Here is a 23,577-nt window from a genome sequence, read left to right on the forward strand (position 1 = left end):
CCTTTACGGTGAGTTGAGTATTGATGATCAAAGAACATAACTATCAATAAAGTGACTGTATTTAAGAAAGAAACCAAAACAGGCATTACATACATAATCATCAATCTGAAAAAAGTGTGACGGTTTTCATGATATTGAAATAATGCACTTTGACACCAGGTTTTATAACGGCGCTGTTTCAACATTTTATATTTTTGAGTTGTCAATACAAGCAAGTCAATATAAAATGATCACAAACCAGACATAAAAAAACATACACAAAACCCATGGGTGCTGAACTGCCAGGTACAGACTGAAAGCCTGTTCACAAAGAAGTTTGCATTAAAAAAAAAACGCAAAAGAATAGCAAATTAATTCAGTCTCATTAAGAGCAGTTAGAAATTGTTTCCACACTTTCAAAAAGAGTCTGCATGGCTTCCCTTTGTTGAGGTGAATCTGTTCCATCTTCACAATAAGAAGCATCTGATTGAGCCATCGGCTGAAACACGGGGACATCTGAGACTTCCACTTCAGTAAAATCACTTTTTTAGCTCCAGCCATGTCTGCCTCAGATCTTACCTGTGGTGGAGGACAGTGGCGGGTTGGAGCTGCCAGGTGTTGCCAAGTTACTGCATGGATGTTTAAACCATAGTGTGAGGGAAACTACTGGAATGTGTAACTGGGTTATTCTCTGTTTTCCCTGTGAATCAATTACATTTAAATTAATGGAACAAGAGGCCATCCATGTCAGAGATTCCTTAGTTTGTGCAGTTTTCACGACTTCTATTCAATTATCATTATTATTATTATTATTATTATGCAGTTTTCTTTGTAGGAGTTCCTCTTTGGTCCGACAGAGGGCGCCGCAGAATCCTCAACCCCTCTTCCCACGTGCTCGTCGGCCCCTCGGTAAGATGAACTACCAACCCTTCTGTAGACCTTCAACCTGCTTTTATTTTAGCTCAATAAAAGGCAGCATTTACTAAACCATTGAGGTGTAAAATCAGTGTACTGACGCAACCATCAACCCTCCTCTGTAAAACCGACCATTTCTAAAAAAAAAAAAAAAAAAAGCTCTCATTTCTTATAATTTGTAAAGTTTAAAATATTAATTTTGTAAATATTTATTTTGGATAAATCATATTAACTCATAGACAATGGGAAGAAGATAAAGAAAGTCTGAAGAAATAAAACAGCATTATTATGAAGTGAGTTGTTTAACAGGATTTGCTTCACTCCCGGTTGAAAGAGAGGAGGGATTATTATTCTGGGGTTCAGGTTTCATCTCCCGGCTGCTTCAGTTCCGTTTGCTCCTGTTTGGGTCCTGTGGAGATCTCCAAAATGTGGCTGCTGTCTCTTACATCCATCTGATCGATGGAATCTTTTCCTGCTGCTGCTGTTTTGTGAAGTTAAACAAGCCTTTTTTTTTAAGTCTGTTTTTGTTTGTTCGTATTTCATATTTTCGTCCCTGACGTTCTTCAGATTGTCAGCATGAGGATCCAGAAGCAGCAGGTCATTGTCCAGACTCTCTCCTTCATCCACAGTAAGTAGTCTGGAGTTATAGTTTGACTTTGTTATATAAGTTTCTATCACTGAAAATGATAACTATGAATCTGCATATGCAAAACAAACAAAATAAATGCTTTTTTTTTTTTTTTAAGATTACCTCCTCCATTATTTCTTGCACAGCATGCTTATTTAAAACCTATGATATATCCATGGGAAAAGTCTTGGGAAAGTTTCTGTTGATTTTCTGTCTGTGAGATTCAGTTGATGTTATTTTTTCCAAACATCAAAGCCAGACCCAGTAATCTCTTCTTCCTGCACAGACATATTTGTGAGATGAGTATTACAGAGTCCTGACCCGAGATCACCAGAAGTCATTCGATAAACACACATTAGGAGTTGTTTTCTTTTTTACTTGAACAGGCTGACTGCAGAAAACATTGTACATCACCACCGCAGCACGCAGACAGTGTCTGTAGACGTGATTATCTCATTCCCTCATTCTCCTGTTTCTATTTCAGTCCCTGTGGCCTTCTTCTTCTTCTTCTTCTTCTCAGCAGGTATTTTCCTCTCTGCGTCCTTTCGGGAGTAATTCATGTTGTGTGTCTTTGCCTTGACTGAGAGCGGTGTTGATCCCTGCAGCGTCCGCTCAGGCAGACAGCAGCAGCAGCGTGGTGGTGGCGGGCTATAACGTCAGCGCCCCGGCCGGCTCCAGCACGGTGCTGCAGTGTGTGAGCGGCCGCATGGTGTGGACCAGGGACGCGGTGAGGGACAGGCAGAGGGTGGTCCACTGGGACATGTACCGGCCCGAGCCGGACTACGCCATGGAGAGGGTGGTGGACATGTTCTCCTCGGGGGACCAGAGGATCTACAACTCTTACAACCCGGGCCGGGTCGGCCTCAACCCGACGGCCTTCAAGGACGGAAACTTCTCTCTGGTCATCAAAGGTCATCAAAGATCATTTCTCACAGATTTAAAGTCACACAGTGTCAAGAGAGTGTCATCTCGTCCGACATGCTAACCCAGTTCAATGTGTCGTGTTTCTGCTTGCGGCAACAGATGTGACCATGAACGACAGAGGTCTGTACTCGTGTAACCTCCACCATCTCTACTGCCACCTCCACGAGACCATCAGGGTCCAGCTCAACGTCACCAAGTCACGTATGTGTCGCTCCCGACCCGCTCGAGCAGACGACTCCACAGACTCCTCCGGCCGAATCCGACTCTCTGCTTTCACCTTGAAGGGCGGAAGGAGCAGCGCTTCTGGGACGGGCACAAAGCCGTGTACGTGGTGCTGCTCGGGAGCACGGCGGTGCTGCCGTGCGTCAACCGGCGGACCGTCTGGACGGACTGGAGCAATGAGGAGGAGGACCAGCAGGTGTGCGTCCGTGGGCTTGGTCAACCTGCGCTCAGATCTGTGGTTTAAAGGTTAAGAGAGTGGCTTATTCCGGCTGAGCGGTGTGTTCCAGGTGGTGCACTGGGAGCGTCAGTCCCCTGGGATCCGCCATGACAGCGCTGACCGCCTGGTGGACCTGTACGCCTCCGGGGAGCAGCGCAGATATGGCGCCCCGCTCCTCCAGAGGAAGATGAACATCAGCGATCGAGCTTTTGCAGAGGGGGACTTCTCACTCACCATATTTGACCTGCAGGTGTGTTTGTAGGAGCAACAAAAGCCTCCGGTTGCTACTGTGGGGAAACACTCCTGTAGTAAAAACGGCTTCCCGTGTGGCTGCAGCTCCGCTGAGTTCATCTTCCAATCCAGTGACTGGTAGTTCGATTTCCCTCTGATTCAAACCGTATGAAACTTCAGGGAATCCCAAAGGACAAAGGGATTTTTGTTGAAGCTTCAAAATCCCCAAATGAGGTTAAGAGCAGGATCCGCTGGCTCATCAGAAAACAACCAGCTGTAGTGGGTTGTGGTTTGGATCGTTCTAAAGCTGTAAATAATGAATTTAAGAAGATACATTTTAGCAGACTTTGGGTGACATTTTATTTTTTTAACTTCAACTTTGTTGAGTAAAATTGTTGATGACCAAATTTGTGCAAAGCTAATGATATTTCCTCCCATCATTCAATCATCCATCCTTCCACTGTTTTCACTTCACTCAAGTCTGAGTTTTTTGTGACACCAGTCCATAGCAGGACTAATACAGAGAGATTAACTTTTCCTCATCAATTCATGTCTTCAGTCCATAAAACTTTAACAGTTTTCAAGAAACATTTATCAACTCAAACCAAAGAAAAAAACAGTATAAAAATTGATTAAATAACCCAGAGCACTGTGAAACATTAATGATTCGGTCAGTCATTTGCTGACTGTGGATCTAGTTTCACTGAGCTTTTTACATCAGTTTCATTAAACAAATGATCTGATTTAAAAATCAGAAGAGTGAGCGAGCAAATGACCAAAGAGTCACTCTCCAACTCTGACGATTTCCACAAAAAATACATATTTGTTTACCCAACATCATTTGGTGAAATACGAACTCTGTTATTTGACTTGTGTCAGTGAGGATGTGTGTGTTGTTGACAGCCCACAGACCAGGGTGTGTATTCCTGCCACCTCCACCATCACTACTGTGGTCTGCATGAGAGGAGAGTGTTTCAGCTCACAGTGGAGCCGCCGCTCGTCCAGACGACTGCTGCAGCCAAGGCCCTGCCCAGCGGAGACAAAGGTAACACACACACACACACACACACATCTGTTTTGCTTCTCTCTCCCTGTGCAGCCTTGTTTTGTCATCAGTTTCTTGAACATTGCAACAAGCTGAACAACTGGACTCAAACACTGGGAAATCCTTCATTTCACCAGAGATTGTGTGTCAGCGTTTCTGAGGCCTGCCTCCCCAAAGCACACACAGACACACACTCACAACCCTCTTTAATTCAGCGCCTTTCTGAAATGTTTTAAGCGTGTGGGCTTTGTTTTGATCCGCGTCCATCTTCCTGTCTGTCTGCTCCCTCTTCCATCCCCCTCTTGTTTTTTTTTTTTCCACATTTCTCAAGGCGTCGCTCTGCCTCTTTCACTCAGTGAACATCAAAAAAATTGGAAAGAAAAAAAAAACAGAACCATCAGAGAGGAGAGGAGGGGTGGGATGGGGTGGGATGGCTTGAGGAGGCTGGCATGGTGCCCTGCCAGCTGCCTGCCTCGAATTCTTTGAAAATGAGGCAGTTTCTGGTGCGTGTGTCTTACTTTACCAGAAGGTAACTCAAGCAAAGCTGATAATGGCAGATGCATCAATGTGGAAAAATCATTGAGGAGAAAAGAATTTGAGAAGAGGAATGCCTGTGGCTGAGAGAATCAGTGTGTGTGTGTGTGTGTGTGTGTGTGTGTGTTAAAACGGCTGATCTCATTTCAGCTCTTGCAGTCTTTGGCCTGAACTTCAGCTCTGCCTACACAATTAATCCTGCACGCATGGAGCAGTAATAACACATCCAGCTGGTTAGGACTGTGCCCTCTCCAGCGCGGCGGGGAGTTGTTGCCCCAAACCTTCCATTAGCCCCGGCTTTATGATGTCTTGTTATCGGCTTTGCCCTCCCCGGCTGTCTGCTGCCCTGTTGACTTTGGCTCGCTGCTGACATTCTGCAGGAGTTTCAGTGTCTCTCCAGGCCCACCTCCGTCTTCCGTCTGCCCTCTTTTTCTAGCCTTTGATGGTCCCACACGCTCAGGTTTGTTTATCTTCGTCACGTTTCTCCCTCTTTACCTTTGCTTTTCTCCGTTCTGGATAAAGAGGCGCTGCAGTTTACCGACGAGGACAGGAAGTGATCTTCACCCACGCAATGTCTAGCATCAAACATGAAGTTTGTGCTTAAAACTGGTGAAAGTTAATGTTGAGACTCAAGTAACGTTGAAATGTTAAAAGTGGGTTTGTTTCCACCATTTCTGTTCACCGGTTGTTGCTCTGAATCTGCTCCACTGTACATCCAGCAGAGCCGCTTTCATTCTCCCCGGTGGAAAAACAATCACAAAGCCAACTGTTGTTTGTTGCAAGTTCCATGTTTTGCAAGTTTTTCACCAATGTTGTCGTCACAAAGAGAGTGTGTGCTCCATATGCTGCTGCCTCTTGTATTGGTTTTGATCTTTTTGTTGTTTTCAGAAACTTGCAAAGGATGATAATTTCTTTCAGATTGAAGTGAAAAATGTAGAAACAAGAATGTTATTCCTGAAGAGCATTTGTTTCGGAGTAAAGTTGATGCACTTTATATCAAAATGCAACATCTTTAATCCATCAGCATGTTCATGTCAGGATTTTGGCTGCTGTGCTTAGAACGAGCTGCAGGTGCTGAAGATGTCAATCTATTAATTAAATGCTCGAAGTTTAGATACATTTTGGATGAATTTCAAAAGGCTGTTCTGTGTCGAGTATCTCAGTTCTGTCTCTGTTTAGCTGTGAAAGGTTACAGAGGTCACAGTGTATGGTTGCTTGTTGTTTTCATGCTATAGTCTGCATTATGATTTGTCAAACCGCAGAGGAGATGTTGGTCCGTGTAGCAACAGCAACATGAAATGTTGAGGAACTCTCCAGTAGAAACACATGAACAAAGTACTGAAAGGTTTGTTGTTTCCCACATCTGGTGACCCCAGAAAACATTAATCTAAAGGCTGTTTTCTTCTTAGAAAGAGATTTAAGAAAAAATAGAAAAGGGAGAAAAGAAGAAGAGGGCAGGGAGTTTGTTGACGGAGCAGGGAGGAGGATATGTAGGTCAGCCCTTCCCTCCCTCTCTGGGAGTTTTTTTCTCTCTGTACAGTTTGGGCTGAGGGAGGATGGTTTCAACACAAACACACATGTTCACATGCCTTGAAACCTAATTAAGACAAACCACAGGAAATGTATTCATGTTTTTGTTTTGTTTTTGTTTTGTTTTTTTTTTTCATGGCCAAGATGCCTCAAATTGGAGTTTGTGTTTGGGATGACTGGCTGCGTTTCCCTGCAGGCCTCTGGAGAAGCATCTCGCTGTCGTCTTCCTCTCCCCCGGCTCTCCTCCTCCGTTCCAGCCCCGCTCCGTCCTTCCTTCTCTCCTCTTGCTTTTCTGTCTTTTACTGCCAGGAAAAGTAAATCACAGCGTGACACTCAGTCTGGATCTCGTTTTGGCTCCAATATGTTGAGTCTGAGGTCCACAGCTGCTACTTGCCTTGCATTTTTTTTCTTTCTTTCTTTTTTACATGAAGCTAAAGGAAACCAGGCTTTGGTCTGTCGCCTGCTTCCCCCTCTCAGCAGAACAGCACGCCACCTCATGTCAACCCACTAATTATTTCCCATTTCCATATTTTAATTCACATTTTGTAGTCAGAAAAGGCTGCTGCATGTGGCGTGACGTGTTTACATAGACATACAAAGTAAAGAATTAAAGGCAAACTTCAATTTTTGATAAATGCCTGAAATTTGCCTGCATTTTGAGTGAAAAACATTGTTAGAATATGAAAGATAAACAGGAGAACGCAGTTTAATTTTACCAGCAGAAAAGTCTAATGTCACTTTATTTTCCCTCACTTTTAAGCTCTTCAAAGAGATGAGTAATGCCTGTCCTCTGCTCGGCCCAGTCCTCTGAGACATCTGCAGACCTGAGTGGACGCTGTTTTTGTTTTATGAGAGGGAAAGTGAGAGAAAAAAAAAAACAAACTGCTGACCGCTGCGGCTTTTTCCCGCCACTCAGACGCGACGAAGGCCGAGTCACCGCGAGTCATCACCGTCATCCTGCCCGAGCAGAGGCACCACTTCCTGCTGCCGCTGGGCTACGTCCTCACCTCCTTCCTGCTGCTGGCTTTCATTATCCTCATCGTCATCCTCGTCACGCGACGGCGTCGAACCAAAGGTCTGACCCGTCCTGGAACAATGTTGTTAATATTCTTCACATTGGAGTGAGCAGCTCTGCTTCACCTGTCATTTTTTTGAAATCTTCTCATATATTTTTCTTTCTCTTTTCAGAATTCTACCCTCAATCCTCCATGAGGTCCAGCCGGAGCCACAGCAGCTCGGACCAGTTCGAGATGGACGTCGCCGAGGTGAACGCGTGCAGCCGGGAGGAGGGAAGATTCGGTGAGTCAGAGGGAAAAAAAACAAACAAACAAATGATGGTCACAGATGGGTGTTCGCGCTGATCTCGTCCTGTGTTTAGACTACAAGAACAACCTGCTGAAGGAAAAGGTCCGCGTGAACACGCAGCCAAAGGTCATCGACCTGGATAGAGGTACGCTCCACACGCAAACCCAGCTGCTGTGAATTAAACGTCGTTCTCAGCCTGGTTTTCTCTTCGTGTTCTTTTTTTCTCTCTCACAGAGATGCAGAAGTTTTCAAAGTGAGAAAGCAGTGAAATCGGAGAGACTGGCTGGTCCAGAGGCTGCTCCAAACCAAACACCGATACGTGGCCTTCTGCGCTGCTGGAAGGATCAAAAGCCACATGGACAGAAAAAAAAGAAAAAAAGATCAGTATTAGTCATTGATGTGACATGAAAAAGGGAAAACGGTTCACATCAAGTCTTATGTTTTGAGATTGCCAGTGGATAAATATAAATATTATAGTGATCTTTCGCCTGGCTGGAGGACCATTCTGCATGGTGCTATGGCGCCCCCCGGAGGAGGGCCCCACCTCAACACCTACAGAGGATCAACTGAACTGACTCAGTGGATTTAAATAACGTGTTGCTTCCGCTTGAATACTGCAAATCAAGTTACAGGAGAATGTTCTTCTTTTCACTTTGTCTTTGTTTTTTTGTCTTTGTTTTTTTTTTCCTTTTGAGGGGTGGGGGTGAAACGACTGTGCTGATGAATGTTTAATGCTTCCAAGACTTAACTTGTACAATATACTTCATGTGTCACATCCTTCTCTGTGCTGATGCTGCTTTTTGAATAAAACACTTGTTACAGAAAGACATCTTTCCTTATGTCAGTTGACACAATACTTTGGGATTTGAATGTGTTTGAAAGAAATACTTTCCTTTTTTCCCACATCTCACTTGAATGAGTCATGAAGTAATGATTCGTTTGTCTTCAACTAAATCACCAAAGTAGTGACTCCAACTGTATTTTGGTTGGCGTACTCTCACCTCCCGGATTGATAACTCTGATTTGCTACATTTGCACTCCAGTTTTTTTTTTTTTTATGTTCTGCATCAGTGGTTTAGCAGCGACGACGACTGGAGTAAATATAGGACTGACCTGTATAAACTTACCATGTGCTTTGGAAGAAAAGGAGTTCCTCTTCAGTTTCCAGTGCTTTAAAATGCAGAGGGGGTTTCCTCTTGTTGAGCTGTATGCATTTTGTGGACATCTTGTACCTTTGTCTAAATCTGCACCAACTTTTCACAACGATGTTGTAGAGAACTTCGATTGTCTGTGAAGCTGTGTGTGTGTGTGTGTTGTGTATCACAGATGCTCACACCACGTTACCTGTTAGATCATAGCTCATTTAATCATTCCTTTGTGTCACAAACTGTCCCTGAATTCAAAACAAATGGCTTTTTTTTTAATAACTTTTGAAGGTCGTTTCGTGTACATTTTCTATAAAATACATGGTACTGTAATATACTTTGAGTCTAAAAACGATAGAAAATCCTGCTCCGTCTTGCAGTGATGAACAACGGTGGAACCAGAAAAGTAAGCGGTTTGCGACTGGGCCAGCACGTGTGCGTTCTCACATTCACACAAGCTCCCCTGTAATCTGAATAAAGTACAAGAACAACAGTGACAACATGAACACGAAGCGCGCGCACAAACACACACACACACACCCTCACACACACACACGCAGCTGAAAAGGATATTCATTTGTTAAGTAAACACAAGATCACAGGAAGTGCCGCGGCCTCGCTGTGTCTGCTTACATCAGGAGGAAAGCTACAGGTGTTGGAGGTCGACGCCCGTCTGGTCGTCCCAGGCAGGTGGGGGGAGGGGTGGGGGCTGTCATTCGAGTGTCAAAGTTACTAAAACGATGCTCTGGACAAACAGGAAACCAACCTACGGAATTAACAGCGACCTCGGATAAACAAATCGACGAGATGTGGATCTGAACGTTGCAAACGGAGCAGCAGCTGAGCGTGTCCATCGGAAACGTCCGTCGGGGTGAGAGACCGTCCCACTGGAGGAGGACGTGGTGCTCGGCCCGTCCAGTCCGCCCAGCGTCACTGGAGAAGTGTTCGTGAATCAAGCCGCGTCGGCGCCGTCTTGGTCTCCTGGACACGTCACACCCGCTCTCTGCAGTCCGGGTGTGTAGAGAAAGTGCTCATGTTTGGGGACCGCTGCCAGCAGATCGTTACATACTGAGCGTCTGTCGGCCCGCAGCGTCTTAGGATCCGGATAGTCCCGAGTTCAGCCTGAACCCCTCCGGGGTTTCGAATGACACAGAGAGAAGCGAGGTATAGTATTCATGGTCATCGTGACACTGACTGAGGAAAATGTGCCAGTAGAAATGCCCGTCCGTCCTTTCCTCTGCTCCTCGGGGCCTGGTCCAGCCTCGGTTACCTTTACAAAGCACAACTTAGACTAAAGCACAGGGATTCCCTCCTCCGGACTGGTCGGAGGAGGTCGAGGGTGTTGCTGAGGTTTTCCAACAGGGCTGGTTCACTGTGAGGTGGATGAAGGTTGTTTTACATTGCAGGTCTCTTTAGGTGTCGGTGGAAGGTCCATTGGGGTCCTGTAGGGAGCCCTCAGTCGGCGAAGAGCTGTCAGGGACAGGTGGGTGGGGGGAGTGGGCCCCTCCTGCACCCGCGCTGCAGCTCACACAACCCTGACAGAAATACGAATAGAGGTCACTCTCAAATAAATTCAAACATTCAATGTAAACAATTTAACAGTTTTTTTTTAAACATATTTGTTCGTTTGAAAAGAAAACCAGTGTGAGCATGATCTACAAAATCCAAACTCTAAAGACCAAGAGGACATTTTCAGTGTCTTTCTGATACCTGTGTGTCGATTTCTTGAGGGATGGTGTGCTGCTGGATCCAGGGATGGACCTCAGCCAGCTCCTCCCTCTGCTCCTGGGTGAACCACGGCTGGAGGGGCTGAAGGGCGCGAAGCTTCTCCCTGTCTTCTGCCAGCACCTCATTCTGGTCCCTGTAGAGACACGAACACGAGACAGAAGATGCGAGCACAAATGAAGCTGAACGGTTAAAAAATGCTCTTGTTCAAAGACGACATGCTACGATATCCTAGTGCAAAACAACCAAATCAGAAGATTGGACAGTTTCTGATCTGCGAGGTAAAGCACCGTCGGAATTAACTTCTGATAAATAGTCTGAACTGAATGTGTGTGTACCTGGTGCGGATCTGGTACGTCATCATGACGTGCTCGGGCGTGTGCTGGATCATGCTCCACAGCGAGTTCTCCACCCCCTCAAAGTTTCGCTTGTGCTCGGCCGGCGGCTCCTGGCTCTTGCGTGCTTTGCGCGACGTGTCCGACGAATCGTTGCTGGCAAAGTATTTGCTGCTGTTACTGCTGCCTGTAACCCGGAGAGCTTCGCGTTAGACACTTCTGGTCATTTCAGGTTTACATTTTGTTAAAGCCCTGCAGAGACCTGAAGAACTGAACTGACACCCACATGGTTTATATGTGGATTAAAAGAATGGTACTTGTCTACATCTTTACCAGTGTGTGAGGTGGACGTTCCATTGGATCCTGATCCGGATCCAGACCTCAGTGAGCCTCCGGACTCCCCTGATCCAGACCCTGAGGCGTTGGAGCCAGTTCCAGACCTGGCGTCCTCCTGCAGCAGCAGGTCCAGCAGCTCGCTGGATGTCGACTGAGCGTCGTGGTTTCCAGAGTCACTCGGGGCGTCGCCCTGGTAAAAGTAAACGTTTACAGGTCAGGTGTGAACGGCACGCGAGACGACGGTGAACGGGCGACAGGGGACTGACCTCATTGGCATGTTGTTCGTGGAGGCTCTCGGCGCGATTGTGCGCGGCGCTGCCCTGCCCTTCACTCGGTTTGGGCAGTTCCTCCTGCAGCAGGTTGAGCTGCAGGGGGGAACTGGAGCGAGAACTGGAGAATAAAGCCCGGGGTCCGGCCGCTTCCTCTTCTTCACCGACCGAGGAGCTGGCTCTCGGTGAGCAGAGCAAAAGGCCTGGGGAAGTGTGAGTGTGGGGGCCGGGCTGGGCCTGGAACTGGGGCTGAAGGTAGGGGACGCTGGTCTGGGAGAAGCCCGTCATGGCGATGGGCGCCTGGGGCAGCAGCTGAGGAGCTGAGGGCGGGTAGATGGATGGGTAGCCTGTGGTGAAGGTGGGATAGTTGGGCAGGATGACCGCCATGACTGGAGTCATGTAGGGGTTGTAGGCCTGCGTCGACGCCATCGGCTGAAGGGTGGGAAAGTTCTGGATGTTCTGCAGGTTCTGGATGGGCTCCATCTGGACGGGCTGCATTCCCAGCAGGGTCTGAGGAGACTGCATGATGTTGAAGTTGTAGCTGAGCTGATCGGGAGGTTGAAGCATCACAGGCGCTGGCCCGGGCGGCGGCTGCGTTTTGGGCGGTTGCTCCTGGCCAGGCTTCCCCATGACCGGGAAGAACGGCACCTGCAGCGGGGAAGCCTGGCTGTACGGGGCCCCCATCTGAGGGTGGGAGGACTCTGAGGAGGGCCAGGAGGAGTCGGGGACGCGGTGAGGGAGACCGGGCGGGGATGCATAGCTGTCTGACGAATCCGGGGCTTTGGCTCGCTTGTGTCTGGGCTTCCCTTTCCGAGAACGATTCCAACCTCCGGCGCTGATCGGACGCAGGTACTCTCCTGTGGCGAGACAGTTGCGGCTCGCAGCATCAGCGTCCTTCTGAGAACCAGACTCAATACTTTCTAACGTCACTCGTCTGTCATCGTCGGCAAATGAGCACAAACCTGGCTGGTGGGAGTGCGCCATGGAGCTGTTGTCCAGCTGCAGGTAGGAGCTGTACGGGCTCTGGAGGATGCGGTTGCGGAAGCGGTCGACGTACTCCTGCTCCTCCTTCTGGGTGTGGGCTGACAGCACCTCCTTGGTGAGACCTATGAAGCGCCGTTCCTCCGCCGCAGGGCTCGGGGCCGGACGAACCGAGGCGGGAGCAGCATCAGCGGGCTCACTGCCCATTGGGGCGTCTTCCAATGCAGTGGCCTCTACACAAGAAAAGAAGAGACAGAAATACAAGTTTTACCACCGGATCACAATGGAACGTTTCCTCTTCTGGAATTACGCAACACTTCTTCAATTATCGCAAAATTTTAAGTTTGATATGTGCTCTAAAAGAAGAAAACATTTTGCTGCACTTGCTTTAATTTGACTTGCTAAAAGCTTGGCAATCATTGTAAATGAGGAATGTCTACATTTTTTTTTTTACTGTCTTCCTATTTGGGAAGTGAGAAAATAAAGACATGTAGATGACAAAGCTGCAAACATGCTGTTGCACCCGCTCACATTCCTAAAATAACACTTGACTTTCAGCAGATACTGTGAGGTTTTATGATGATAAAAACTTCCTATTATGGAGGGGAAACCTTCATAATAGTTCAACAGAACTGAATTTAGGAAAAATGGGAGTCAATTTTACATTTGTTACATTTTCATCCAGACATCACATTCTCTTCTACATAGCATAATTCATGAATGTACCATTGCAGGAGAAAGTATATAACTGACTTGCTTTTTTCTTGATGAGAACTGATGCCATCTTGGTGGCATTGCCAGTAGGTAGTCGTTCTGCAGTACAAACATTTTATTGTTTAAGCTACATTCATAATACACCAATTCTGATCCTGATGGAGAAACACATTTAGATTAGAAACCAGGACCATCTACGGAGTCAGTCACGTTGCAATAAAATTAAGGAAACCTTGTTAATTACAGTTTTAGTGTGATTCATCAAGCCAACTTTGTCCAATTACAACTGTTCAGTATTTCTTGACACACTCGGATAAAAACACATAAATATCGTTGTAATTGCAAAATAAATCTGGGCTGAGTTTTTCAGTATTAAACAGAGCTAGCATACGCAATCAGGGAGAGCAAGCTTTAAGAGAACTGTGAGATCTTCAACGTCGATGGTCAGACAGCCTGACTTGCAGGTGTTCACACCTACCTGACTCAGGCTGTGGCACGTGGACAATGGTGCTGCTGTACGAACACTGGCTAGTAACTGAGACAACACTCATGGCCTTAGTGGACATGGTGATGTCGGTGAGCGGTGCCCCAACTACTGCTGCAGCTGAAGGTCCAACTGACACCTCACTGTTTAAAACCACCACTGGAATGAAAAGCCAATATAGAATAAGACACAACGGCACTGATTACAGGAAAATGATGAGACACAGTGTGTCTGGATTTTCCTACCGTCTGAAGTGGCCTGAGTTGCATCAGTGGCTCCTGCTGGCTTGTCTTCTTCTGAGGTAGAGGACGAAGAGGAAGTCAAAGAGGCACACTCACTCTTGCGCTTTAGGGCTGGACCTGTACAACTCTCCAAATATCTGGAGAACACACAGAGAGATTGACGAAGACATGAATGGCAGGAGTGAGGTTCGGTGCTGCAGCAGGAGAAAGCAACTTGTCGGGTCCAGTGTCCAGTGTCGGGTCAGTTCTGCATCCACACACCTGATGATGTTGTCCACGCAGTTGATTTGCTGATAGGAGGGAATGTGTGTCTGCTTCCTGGTTTCTTCATGACCTCTGACCTCACGGTTGGGGGTTGCTTGGGGGCGAGGGGCTGGGAAAAAAAAAAGAAATGTATTTTAACCGATATTTAAGTCCCTTAAAGAAAATCATGAAATTTGCGTGGGTCATGTATGGCACACTGCATTACCAGCGGCAGGTTTGCCAAAAAGAGCGGCTTTGTGGCTGGAATCCACGTACGCCTGCTGGCCCCAACTCTTTACTCTGTTCACATCAGCACAGATCTGCTGCAAAGTCATCTGCAAACACACACACACACACCGAAATTAGTCGAGCGCTTCTCAAGCTCTGCGTGCAAGACTGGTGCACCGATCTCTCACCGGCTCCCGGTGCGAGTCCTCCCACATGTTGCCATTGCTGTCGCTTGACGAAGCGACACTGATGTAGTGCTCGTGAGAGCCGTTGCTTCCCAAACTGCCATAACCACTGGAACCATTGTTGTGGACCGGCTGTGGAGAGAAAACATAACGGAGAGCTCTGAAACGCAGGAAGAAAACGATTCTTCTTCTTTCTTCTTCTTCTACTTATAAATGAACTATGAGGTCATTTTGTTCAGCAAACTCAATAACCACCTGAAGGAAGAGCTTATAGATCTTTGCTTGGAGATCTTTGATTTCCTCATGAGTAACAGGAACATCCTCTTTTGTTTGTGCAGCAAACACATCCTCATTCAGAGGACTCCTGCGGACAAACACAAACAACGCGGTTACGTCAGCTTCATCGCCACGCAATTTGATTTGAACTTTCCTTAGAAGTTACACAAGTACACAAGTTTCCCAGAAAAGAGTTATTGATTGAAAGAGAGACAACCGACCCGCTACGTTTCTGTCCTAACATGGCCCCGATTATAAAAGCAGGCTTCGTCACTTACGTTCTGACTTTGTGGCGTCCGATGATGAACGCCACCTTGCGGCTCCAGGGGTTAATGAAGCTGGACCAGCTGGTGTCCAGGGTGATGTAGTCTCCGTTCTGACAGCGCAGACGCACCGGAGAGTGCTCGAATGGAGACTGGCCCGCATACTTCAGCACTGAGCCAAGCACGAGGAGACAGGCGGTCATGAACACACACAAGGACCAAATCTGTCTCCACAGTTTGTTTAATGCATGAAGCACTGAGTAATAAAATAGTATTTTAAAATTCTATAGAACAAGCAGATTTATTTATGGTTTTAACTTAAAAACTCAGTAAGTATTTGGATGAACACTCTGTTGCATAAAAGTGTAAAGTCAAAAAGGATTAAATGTCTCACTTTGACACCAACACTTCACTCCATTTGGAATCTATTTTCTTAACCAACAAATGCATTTCGACTGAACCCTCCTTGAATGCTCACCTTTCCGATGCATGGACAGCAAGAGAGGACGGTCCTCGGGATGAATGCACGTGAGCAACGACGTGCCAATCAGATCCTGGGGCAGGTATCCCAACAAAGGCACGGCCCTGGATAGAGACATGATCACATTAGCCCTGCCAACATTCATGTGCCTTTCTTCTTTAAGCTCTGATTTCTCCCGTGTGTGTGTGTGTGTGTGTGTGTGTGTGTGTGTGTGCTGACCTGTCATCAACTTCCAGAAACACACAGCCAGGGGAGTGTGTTGTGGTGAAGATGCGTTTGTCCATGGGTATCCGAGGAGCTGCAGAAAATCAGTCACAACATTAGAACTGTGAGATACACAAGTATGAAAATGATGAACTTACATAATCTCAGTCATCATATAAAGATTAATCTTGTCAAGAATCCTTCTCTTGCTTTGCGCCGTGTGCTGTGATGAGGAGCATACCCTCGTATCCAGAGATGATACGTTCAGCCAGAGCCAAGCAGCACGGCTCCTCCTCCTCCTCTCCACTGCTCCCCTTCTTCCCCGTCCCCTGCACCTTCAGCAAGTACGGTGTTATCCGAAAGGGGTTGTAGCGCATCTCCCCCTCACGATCCTTCCCACCCCTGAAAGAGATTATTTGAAAACACTGTTCTCGCAAATTTCAAACATTCACTTAAATGTGTGTTATTTCCACATTCTATTGATATTTTATTCAATGCAAAGATAAAAAAAATAGATCTGTTTGTGGAATTGACAGGGTGAGTAGCATTCAGTTGTGCTTTACTGACACCCTCTGGTAGGAGCCAGGAACTGCAGGTTATTTTTGACAGCATTTCTGAAACCACACGTCAAGTTTGCAATGACCTTAAAATTCAGAAACAACACTGACCTGATTCTGCAGAAAAAAGATTTGACCTGGGCGCAGTCGAACAGGACCCCAGCTGTGGAGGCAAATGAAGGAGACTGATTACTTTTGCTTAGATGCTTTAGCATAAATTCTTTTTCCATCACTAAAGTACATATTAAGCTTTTTAGAAGGGTTTTAATTTGTTGTTTTGAAGGGAGGAACAAGAATCTAAAATTGATGAATAAAGCTTCATTTTGTTTTGACTCTACAACCCTCCCTCGTCCATGTTACATATAAATATTACACGCTAATTACTGTACATAAGACAATATCTTGTCCAACCGACAACAAGATCGACAGTGATTCAAAACGAGTCACTGAAAGTGATCAAATTAAAAAGAAATTCATCAAAAGCATACCTGTGTGGGAGTTGCTCCACGGTGGTAAATGCGGCTGTGCCGTATGTGAATAGAAGACATTAACATCTTGGTGGAAGAGCAGCTCCACGAATTTGGCGGACTCCAGAAACTTCCTCTTGCAGCACAGGATGCTGGGAGCCTGCTCCGAGGCGTGAAGCACGCGGCCGCTCGACAGAGAGAAGACGACCACGAAGGAGTCCTACACACAGACACAGAGAGGCGTACGCACATCCACAAAGAAACGCACACAAAGCGAGCCGAGTCACAGACACACGAAGGCAGTGAACACACATACACTCACACACCCGCGTGAGGCAAAAAAAAAAAAAGCAAATATATTTGCCACTGAGAGCCTGTCAGCAGCTAACCTGAATCAGCTCACAACAAATCCTGTGGAATGTTGTGTAACATGCTGTGTCTGCATTAAATACATTACAGCATTACTTTAAATGAGTTGTGCTTCTCAGTGGGAGTGTGTGCATGAGTCTGTGTGTACCGTGTTTTTAAGGCTGTGCTCAGAGGTGACTCTCTCCAGCTCCTCCAGGGTGCAAACGGTGGCATCTCTCCTCTCGTCCTGCCCGTTCCGCATCAGCAGCTTGTAGTATTCACTGTTGGCTACGCAAAACACAGCAAACGAGCAAAGTTTAACCACAGCAGGTCCCAAAGAGGAAGGCTCTTTTAAGGAAACGACACGGCCTCGTTCTCCATGTCACCTTGCACTTGTTTCACACAGTTGAGGGCGTAATGCAAGGCGTCCACCGTGCTGGCTTTGCTGCTGCTGCGCTTGTCCGATGGAAGCCTCTTCTTCATCTCAGCCACGGTGACCATGGCTTCTCGGTGGGCCTGCCCTTTGCTCCCCGCTGCATGCTCACTGCTGCACAGACAGTTTAAGACCACACAGATATTAAGATTTCTGTGAGACACGTGGCAAAGACTGAAGGACTATGGGGTAAAAGACTTAGGTCAAAGCTCATGTCAATCTCAAAATAAAAAATTGTACCAAAGTCATGTCCTATGGTGCTGTACTTTATGGAAATTATTTTGTAATGGTAAAGTCAACACTGGGATTTTTTGCGAGTGTCCACACTTTAAAGACCAGTTTGTAAAATACCAGCAAAGACGAATTATGAAGTTACAACACAAACTGTTTGTGAAACCTCTAAATATAAAAAATGCATTGCCGTTTACAGATCGACTGCCTGCTTCACCTCGCATGGCAACGCATGCTCCATTTGGCGTTGCCATGTGAAAAAAACCGCAGTACTACAAGAAGACTGATCTCCGCTGTGATATTCTAAATATACAATACAATGACTAAACTGACGTTCTGAAGGCTACAGTATTAAAAATAATAAAAACAGATACTACCGGTAAACAAAGAGTGATGTTTAAGTGTTTAAGTGTCTTCTTCACACATTCAGACACTCGACATGCTGGGATGATTTTTGACGTGACCACATCTCCAGCTGTGTGAAATGCATAAATGCCACAGAATCAGGAATCAAACGATAAAGCACACACCTCTTGGTTGAAGTCGAGGTGGAGCCCAAGGCGCTGCCAGGGCTGTGATTGGTTGAGGAGGAGAGGTCATGTGAGCCACTAGTCATCTCCTCGTCGTCCTGTCCCACTTCTCCGCTGGAAGCGCCGCTCTCCTCCCCCCTGAGGTGCTGGGACTGGCCCTGTCCACCCTGTTGCCCCGAAGACACCCTATCCTCCTCTCCCACTCCTGCCGTGGCCGACAGCAACGCGGGCTCCTCCCCATCTGGACCGACGTCGCCTCCCGGCATCACTAAACTTTGGTCACACATCAGTAGTAGTTTGTCCAGTTGATTTGATGGCTAAAGGTCTTCATATGTTGAGCGGGGAGAAAAGGTTCCATGTGGCGACTATGGATGAATGTCTGGTGTCGTGTTCCGTTGCCACCACTGCAAGAGAGAAACAAACAGAAGCTGATGAGAAAGAGGATCACAACAGTGCAAAGTTCATTACTTGGCACTCTATTTGATGCAGATTTCATAACCTTAGATATAAAAAGATGTTTCACTGCATGTTGTAAGACTCAAGTAAATCAGGATTATAAGATTTCCATCATATACTTCCATTGTAGCATTTTATAACCCTTTCTTAAAAATCTAAATTAAATACCTGCTTCACAAACCAAAAATGAATGTTCATTTATAATCTAAAGAAGTAGATGAGATTTTTTAATGAGCAGGAAATCTGCATGAAAGCACAGGTTTAATTAACAACCATGATGCCTGCCATGCCAGTTTCTGCATGACTTCATGACAGCCCCCTCCACATCAAACAGAGCCACCTTATTGAGCTACAGCCACATGTGTCCTCTATGTGAGTGGCTGTGCAAAAGGAAAACCTAGTGAGTCATCAAGATCCATCCCATGCGCCATGTCTGAAGTGGCAAATGTTACGAGAACATTACAATCGGCGAAAAGCAACCGATGCGGCTCTGTGCGACGTGACAATGTATTTAATTCTACCACCGTGAACAAACACAATCTGCCTGATTATCTAACTCTTTTGGACTGTCTGATCATTAAACTGACTCACCGATTTCTGACTCACTCCCATCATCACACACGTTTTACACATGAGCACATTTCATCCGTCAGCACTGCCAAGACCAGGTAGTCTGCCAGTCATTACACATCACCGGTCCCACAATGTGATACTCGCTTACATAACAGATGCAAGTTATGCACACCGACAAGTCACTCATAGGATTGTATTGTTGTCATCCCTGTTTGATGAGGCTTCATGTCATATCCCAATATTTTGATTCAAATGCTGCACATTTTTAAGAAACCAATCTTCAGGCAGCAGCAAAGGGAAACTAAGCAATTTGTTTGCTTCTCGCTTGCTTTCCAAGGATCAAAATATGAGCAACAATAAAAAACACAAGCTGCAGCTGCCAGTGTGCATGGCAGGGAGACAAGATTCAGGAGCCAGTGAAAATACCCTGTAATGTTCATCAGGTCGCCACAGCGGGGTTATATAAGCAGATTGCTCAATTCAGAGCACTGATACTTGAGACAGAGTGAGCCAACCTGCACAAACCTGTACAACACACAGACACCACTGCTGCTCAGGACACGTTAGGTCACATGAGGAGATGCCACTTCCTGTCTCTCCTTCCCAAAATGCAAACAAATACCACACAGCTCAACTGTTTGTTTTTAATGGGTGTACGGAGACACGGCAGCCTGTAGTTTGTGCTGCATTATAGAGATAGTTTGTTTCTGAAAGCTGGCCTGCCCTCTCTGGTATAAATAGGTTGGGCAAAAAAAAAAAATCACACTTGATAGTATAAGGTAGCAAGTCCAACAAAACACAAACACATCTCCGCCACAATCAGTCATTCTTTCTCTGAAGCTGTGTGGAAAAAAAAAAAAAGTTGCCACATAACTTTAGTCAAGAGAGGGTTTCTTGAGGACAACTGTTTGTTGGACTACATTAGTTCCAGACCAGTGTCCTGAGAAACCCTCCCACTCCCAAATGGACAGACAGGTTTTTGGAGTTGAGGCTCGTAGTCAGCAGAAATGTTTACAGATAAGACAACGGCAACAGTCCCATGTGAACTGTACTAAAACACAAAAGATGAAGATGTTTACAGCAAAATCTCAGCTGTATCACAGCATTATGGTGAATATTTATATAGTTAACAGCAAAGAGAAAACCTGGTTTCATAAATAATAATAAACTTTATACAAGAAACCTTTGAAAATAATCATATTAGCTTTGTTTTTAAAGTCATATGAACATATCAACACATGCAAGATTAAGTCCAGCATTGCTGCAGTGACCAACATTTCAGTGTTAAACAAGAGACAAAATGCATATTATATACCAAGTTCTAAATAATGGCAATATTGCTACATTGTAAAAAAAGTACACTTCATTCTGCAAAAAACTTATCTTCAGGCACTGTAAAGTGTTTTGGTCTATCTGGCACTCAGGACTCTGAAGGAGGCCTCCCTTGACCTTTGTGATATGGGTCCGGGTACTCTGCCTCCTGCGCTTTGTTTCTTTGTGGACATTTATGATTTTACAAAAAGTACACGTCTTAGTGAATTGCATTTTTCCAATTTGCATTTTGTCTTTTTCTGTTGTTGATCATCTGCTATTGTCCTTTCTGTTGTTCAGGAAGGGACAATCTCTAAGAAATAAAACCCAAAAAAACATAAGGATTTGATTAGATTTGAACCACAACTTTCTTCAGAGTACAATTTGAAAAAAATAAATATGCAAAGCAGCAGCACAGTAAAAAGCCAACTTCATTTGAATGCAAAGTTAAAACGTTGCATTATCAAACAGCCCTTCTTGGCTTGCTCAATGAAACGACTAATCAACTGCAACAATTGCGCCAAAGTATCTGCTCATTCAGTACAGTCATAATAACACCAACAAAGTAATTATTAATACAAAACCAAGTGGTAACACCTTCAAATTAGAGAAGAAAATATTTGTTTTGGTAATAATACTGAGTGGTTGCAACAGATGCAGATATATGGGTGTGCGTGTGTGTGCGTGTGGTAATTGCACTGCATGCTTAAAACTTCCTCTTAAATTTCAAAGAAAGGTGAGAAATTGTCTTTTTAAACAAGTTCTATTCCAATAACCTCAACCTGATCTGTTCCACCGCTAGGGGATGGATTTTTGTCACACACATGAAATATGAGCATAACATTCTTGCACACACTTGTAGAAAACCTTGGCAGAATATACATCCACAGACCCACAGTGTTTGTTATGAATTCACATCATTACATAATGTGTAATTATGGACGAGCAAGCTGTGATTTACATACATATTGAATGCACTTAATAGTTACTTCATGGACAGAAATACTTGAGAAGGTTTAAGTTAAAGAGGGTTGACTGAATTCTAACCAATAGTTAAACCTTTATGAGTCTGAGGCACTAACAGTGAGAAAGACTTAATAATGAAGTCAGAAAATAACCCACTTGTGACAAGAACGAACAAAATGCATCCACCTATTAACATGCAACCCTCCTTTCTATCCTTCAGCTCTGCCGGAGTTGAAGGCTTGTTCAGTTGAATCTATGCTCAGCCTGAATGATCGATCCTTTATCTGACTGGAGTTTGTAGCTCTGGAATATCAACTGTTGATTGATAAATCTCACTGTATCGATAGGTTCTCTTACTGGGTCATCTCCACAGTTGAAAAATAGCAACTCGCCAACGTGAACATATAGGTCAGCCTAAAAATAAAGGTTACACTGGTACCAAGTAAGTGTAGGCGCGAAATGGGTGTAATTGTATAGTAATTACTAATATTCGACCTACATGCGTTTATCAACAAGGGGAAACAAAGTAAATCCAGACTCCAACAAGCTTACAACCACAGCTACTTCCTCTCATAACAAACCTGACACTGTTGACGACTCTGGGCCCCCTCCCCACATGAACCTAGTAACCTGTTGAAGGAGAGACTGCTCCACTAATCCACAGTGCAGCCGCCATTTATGACTCGAAAAAATGCATGTCTGCGGCATCCACACCAAAATCTGTGCTACAGAGTTTATTTTATTGTAGATGCATCTAGTAGAATCATATACGATTCCATAATATACACAGTAACGCAATTAGTGTACACTGGAGGCGTGACAAATACAGGCGTTAACGGATTACAGGAGGTTTCAAAAAGAACACACAACTTCTTGCAGAAGCAGATTTCATGCCACTAAATCAGTGAGTAAAAATAAGTGTGATTGTTGTTGATGTGATGATATCGTGTTAGCAACAGTTTGCCAAGGAATGGCGAGCTACTCGTAGCTGCTACTGACTTAGGGCAGACATATTATATAGCTAACGTATTAGCGTTTCACAATTCTGAGCAATATCCGAAGCAAAGTTAAACCCCAGCGCTTGGGGAAGCACATAACTAATAGATCTGAACATTGACAAAGTGCCAGTAAATTGAATTTGTTTACATCCACCGCTGTCTCTGGTTTGTGCCGTGTGTGCCAGGGTTAGCTAGCTTAGCTAATTCGGTAACTACATCACAAAGCTTCGATTATATGAGAATATTTTTACCTCTTCGAAAGCTCCTCCGTCCGTCTTTCAATTTCCAAACGTTACGAGTCTTCTGTATTGATTTGCAGCATGTAATTAAAAGTATTTTCTTGCTGTTATGTCCCAGTCACGTAGCTAAGTCGTCATCCACTCCGGAGCGGCTGACACATTTCAGCAACGTGAGCCCGGTGCGGGAGAACCCCGCCCACTCGCAAATGATTGGACAGATTAATTTACATGGGCGTGGTGATTGGTCAGATATGCTAATAGTGGGCGGAGCCAGGACCGCGGTCTGTCATGAGCTCGCTGTCGGCTCACGTGGATCTCCATGTTACACAACGGAGAAACAACAAGCCCGGAGCAGACTGCGCAGGCACCGCACTACTAGCCCGCTGCATCGAGCTCCACCCTCCCCCTCCTCCTCCCCCCCCCTCCTCCCCCTCGGCTGGATGAATGAACAGAGCCGCTGCATGGTCCCGCTGAGGCAGTGCACCCACCTCTGATGTCTCCAACAGGGAACCTTTGCCTCACCTCTTCAGTTGGCATTATAGTAATATCGTCACAGATTCACAACTTCCGTTTTCACTGATAAACATGAAGAATTCCATTATTATCCAAGGAATTAAAAAAAAAAAGATAATCAAAATGACATGTGCAATTTGTTGATTAAAGTAACAAGTAAAAAGATGTACTGTATTTTATTAAGCATTGATAAGCCTTTACAAAATCATTTCAGTGTTTGGAAAATGCTCATGCAAATGTATATTTTGTCTCTTCACTTAACCCTTAGCATACTCAAACTTGAAAATATCCTCAAGGTTGTCCCAGAAATAGAT

The 23,577-nt window shown here is 45.3% G+C and overlaps 2 protein-coding genes across 3 annotated transcripts; one reads left to right on the plus strand and one right to left on the minus strand.

Moving 5' to 3' along the window:
• The first annotated feature begins 1,470 nt into the window (after positions 1-1,470).
• Positions 1,471-8,244, plus strand: mxra8a (matrix-remodelling associated 8a). Its single transcript, XM_030090760.1, has 11 exons — positions 1,471-1,522; positions 2,007-2,045; positions 2,128-2,433; positions 2,546-2,647; positions 2,731-2,864; positions 2,956-3,135; positions 4,020-4,161; positions 7,142-7,300; positions 7,414-7,524; positions 7,604-7,675; positions 7,765-8,244. Exons 1-11 carry the CDS (start codon positions 1,471-1,473, stop codon positions 7,785-7,787), a joined length of 1,320 nt encoding a protein of 439 aa, XP_029946620.1. The 3' UTR covers positions 7,788-8,244.
• Positions 8,245-8,870: 626 nt separating this feature from the next.
• Positions 8,871-22,914, minus strand: per3 (period circadian clock 3). Of its 2 annotated transcripts, none has more exons than XM_030090757.1 (22): positions 22,763-22,914; positions 18,208-18,611; positions 17,400-17,557; positions 17,183-17,301; positions 16,687-16,885; positions 16,310-16,361; positions 15,883-16,043; positions 15,657-15,735; positions 15,435-15,541; positions 14,972-15,128; positions 14,673-14,781; positions 14,421-14,549; positions 14,231-14,339; positions 14,023-14,134; positions 13,765-13,898; positions 13,514-13,678; positions 12,303-12,554; positions 11,338-12,197; positions 11,069-11,261; positions 10,739-10,922; positions 10,386-10,536; positions 8,871-10,210 (listed from the first exon to the last, which is right to left on the minus strand). In XM_030090757.1, exons 2-22 carry the CDS (start codon positions 18,492-18,494, stop codon positions 10,088-10,090), a joined length of 3,840 nt encoding a protein of 1,279 aa, XP_029946617.1. In that variant the 5' UTR covers positions 18,495-18,611; positions 22,763-22,914; the 3' UTR covers positions 8,871-10,087. The 2 variants fall into 2 exon arrangements, with proteins under 2 accessions (XP_029946617.1, XP_029946616.1); XM_030090756.1 differs by having other exon boundaries at positions 17,400-17,560.
• Positions 22,915-23,577: the final 663 nt, after the last annotated feature.

Source organism: Salarias fasciatus, chromosome 5, assembly GCF_902148845.1.
Source record: "Salarias fasciatus chromosome 5, fSalaFa1.1, whole genome shotgun sequence".
Taxonomy (NCBI): Eukaryota; Metazoa; Chordata; class Actinopteri; order Blenniiformes; family Blenniidae; genus Salarias; species Salarias fasciatus.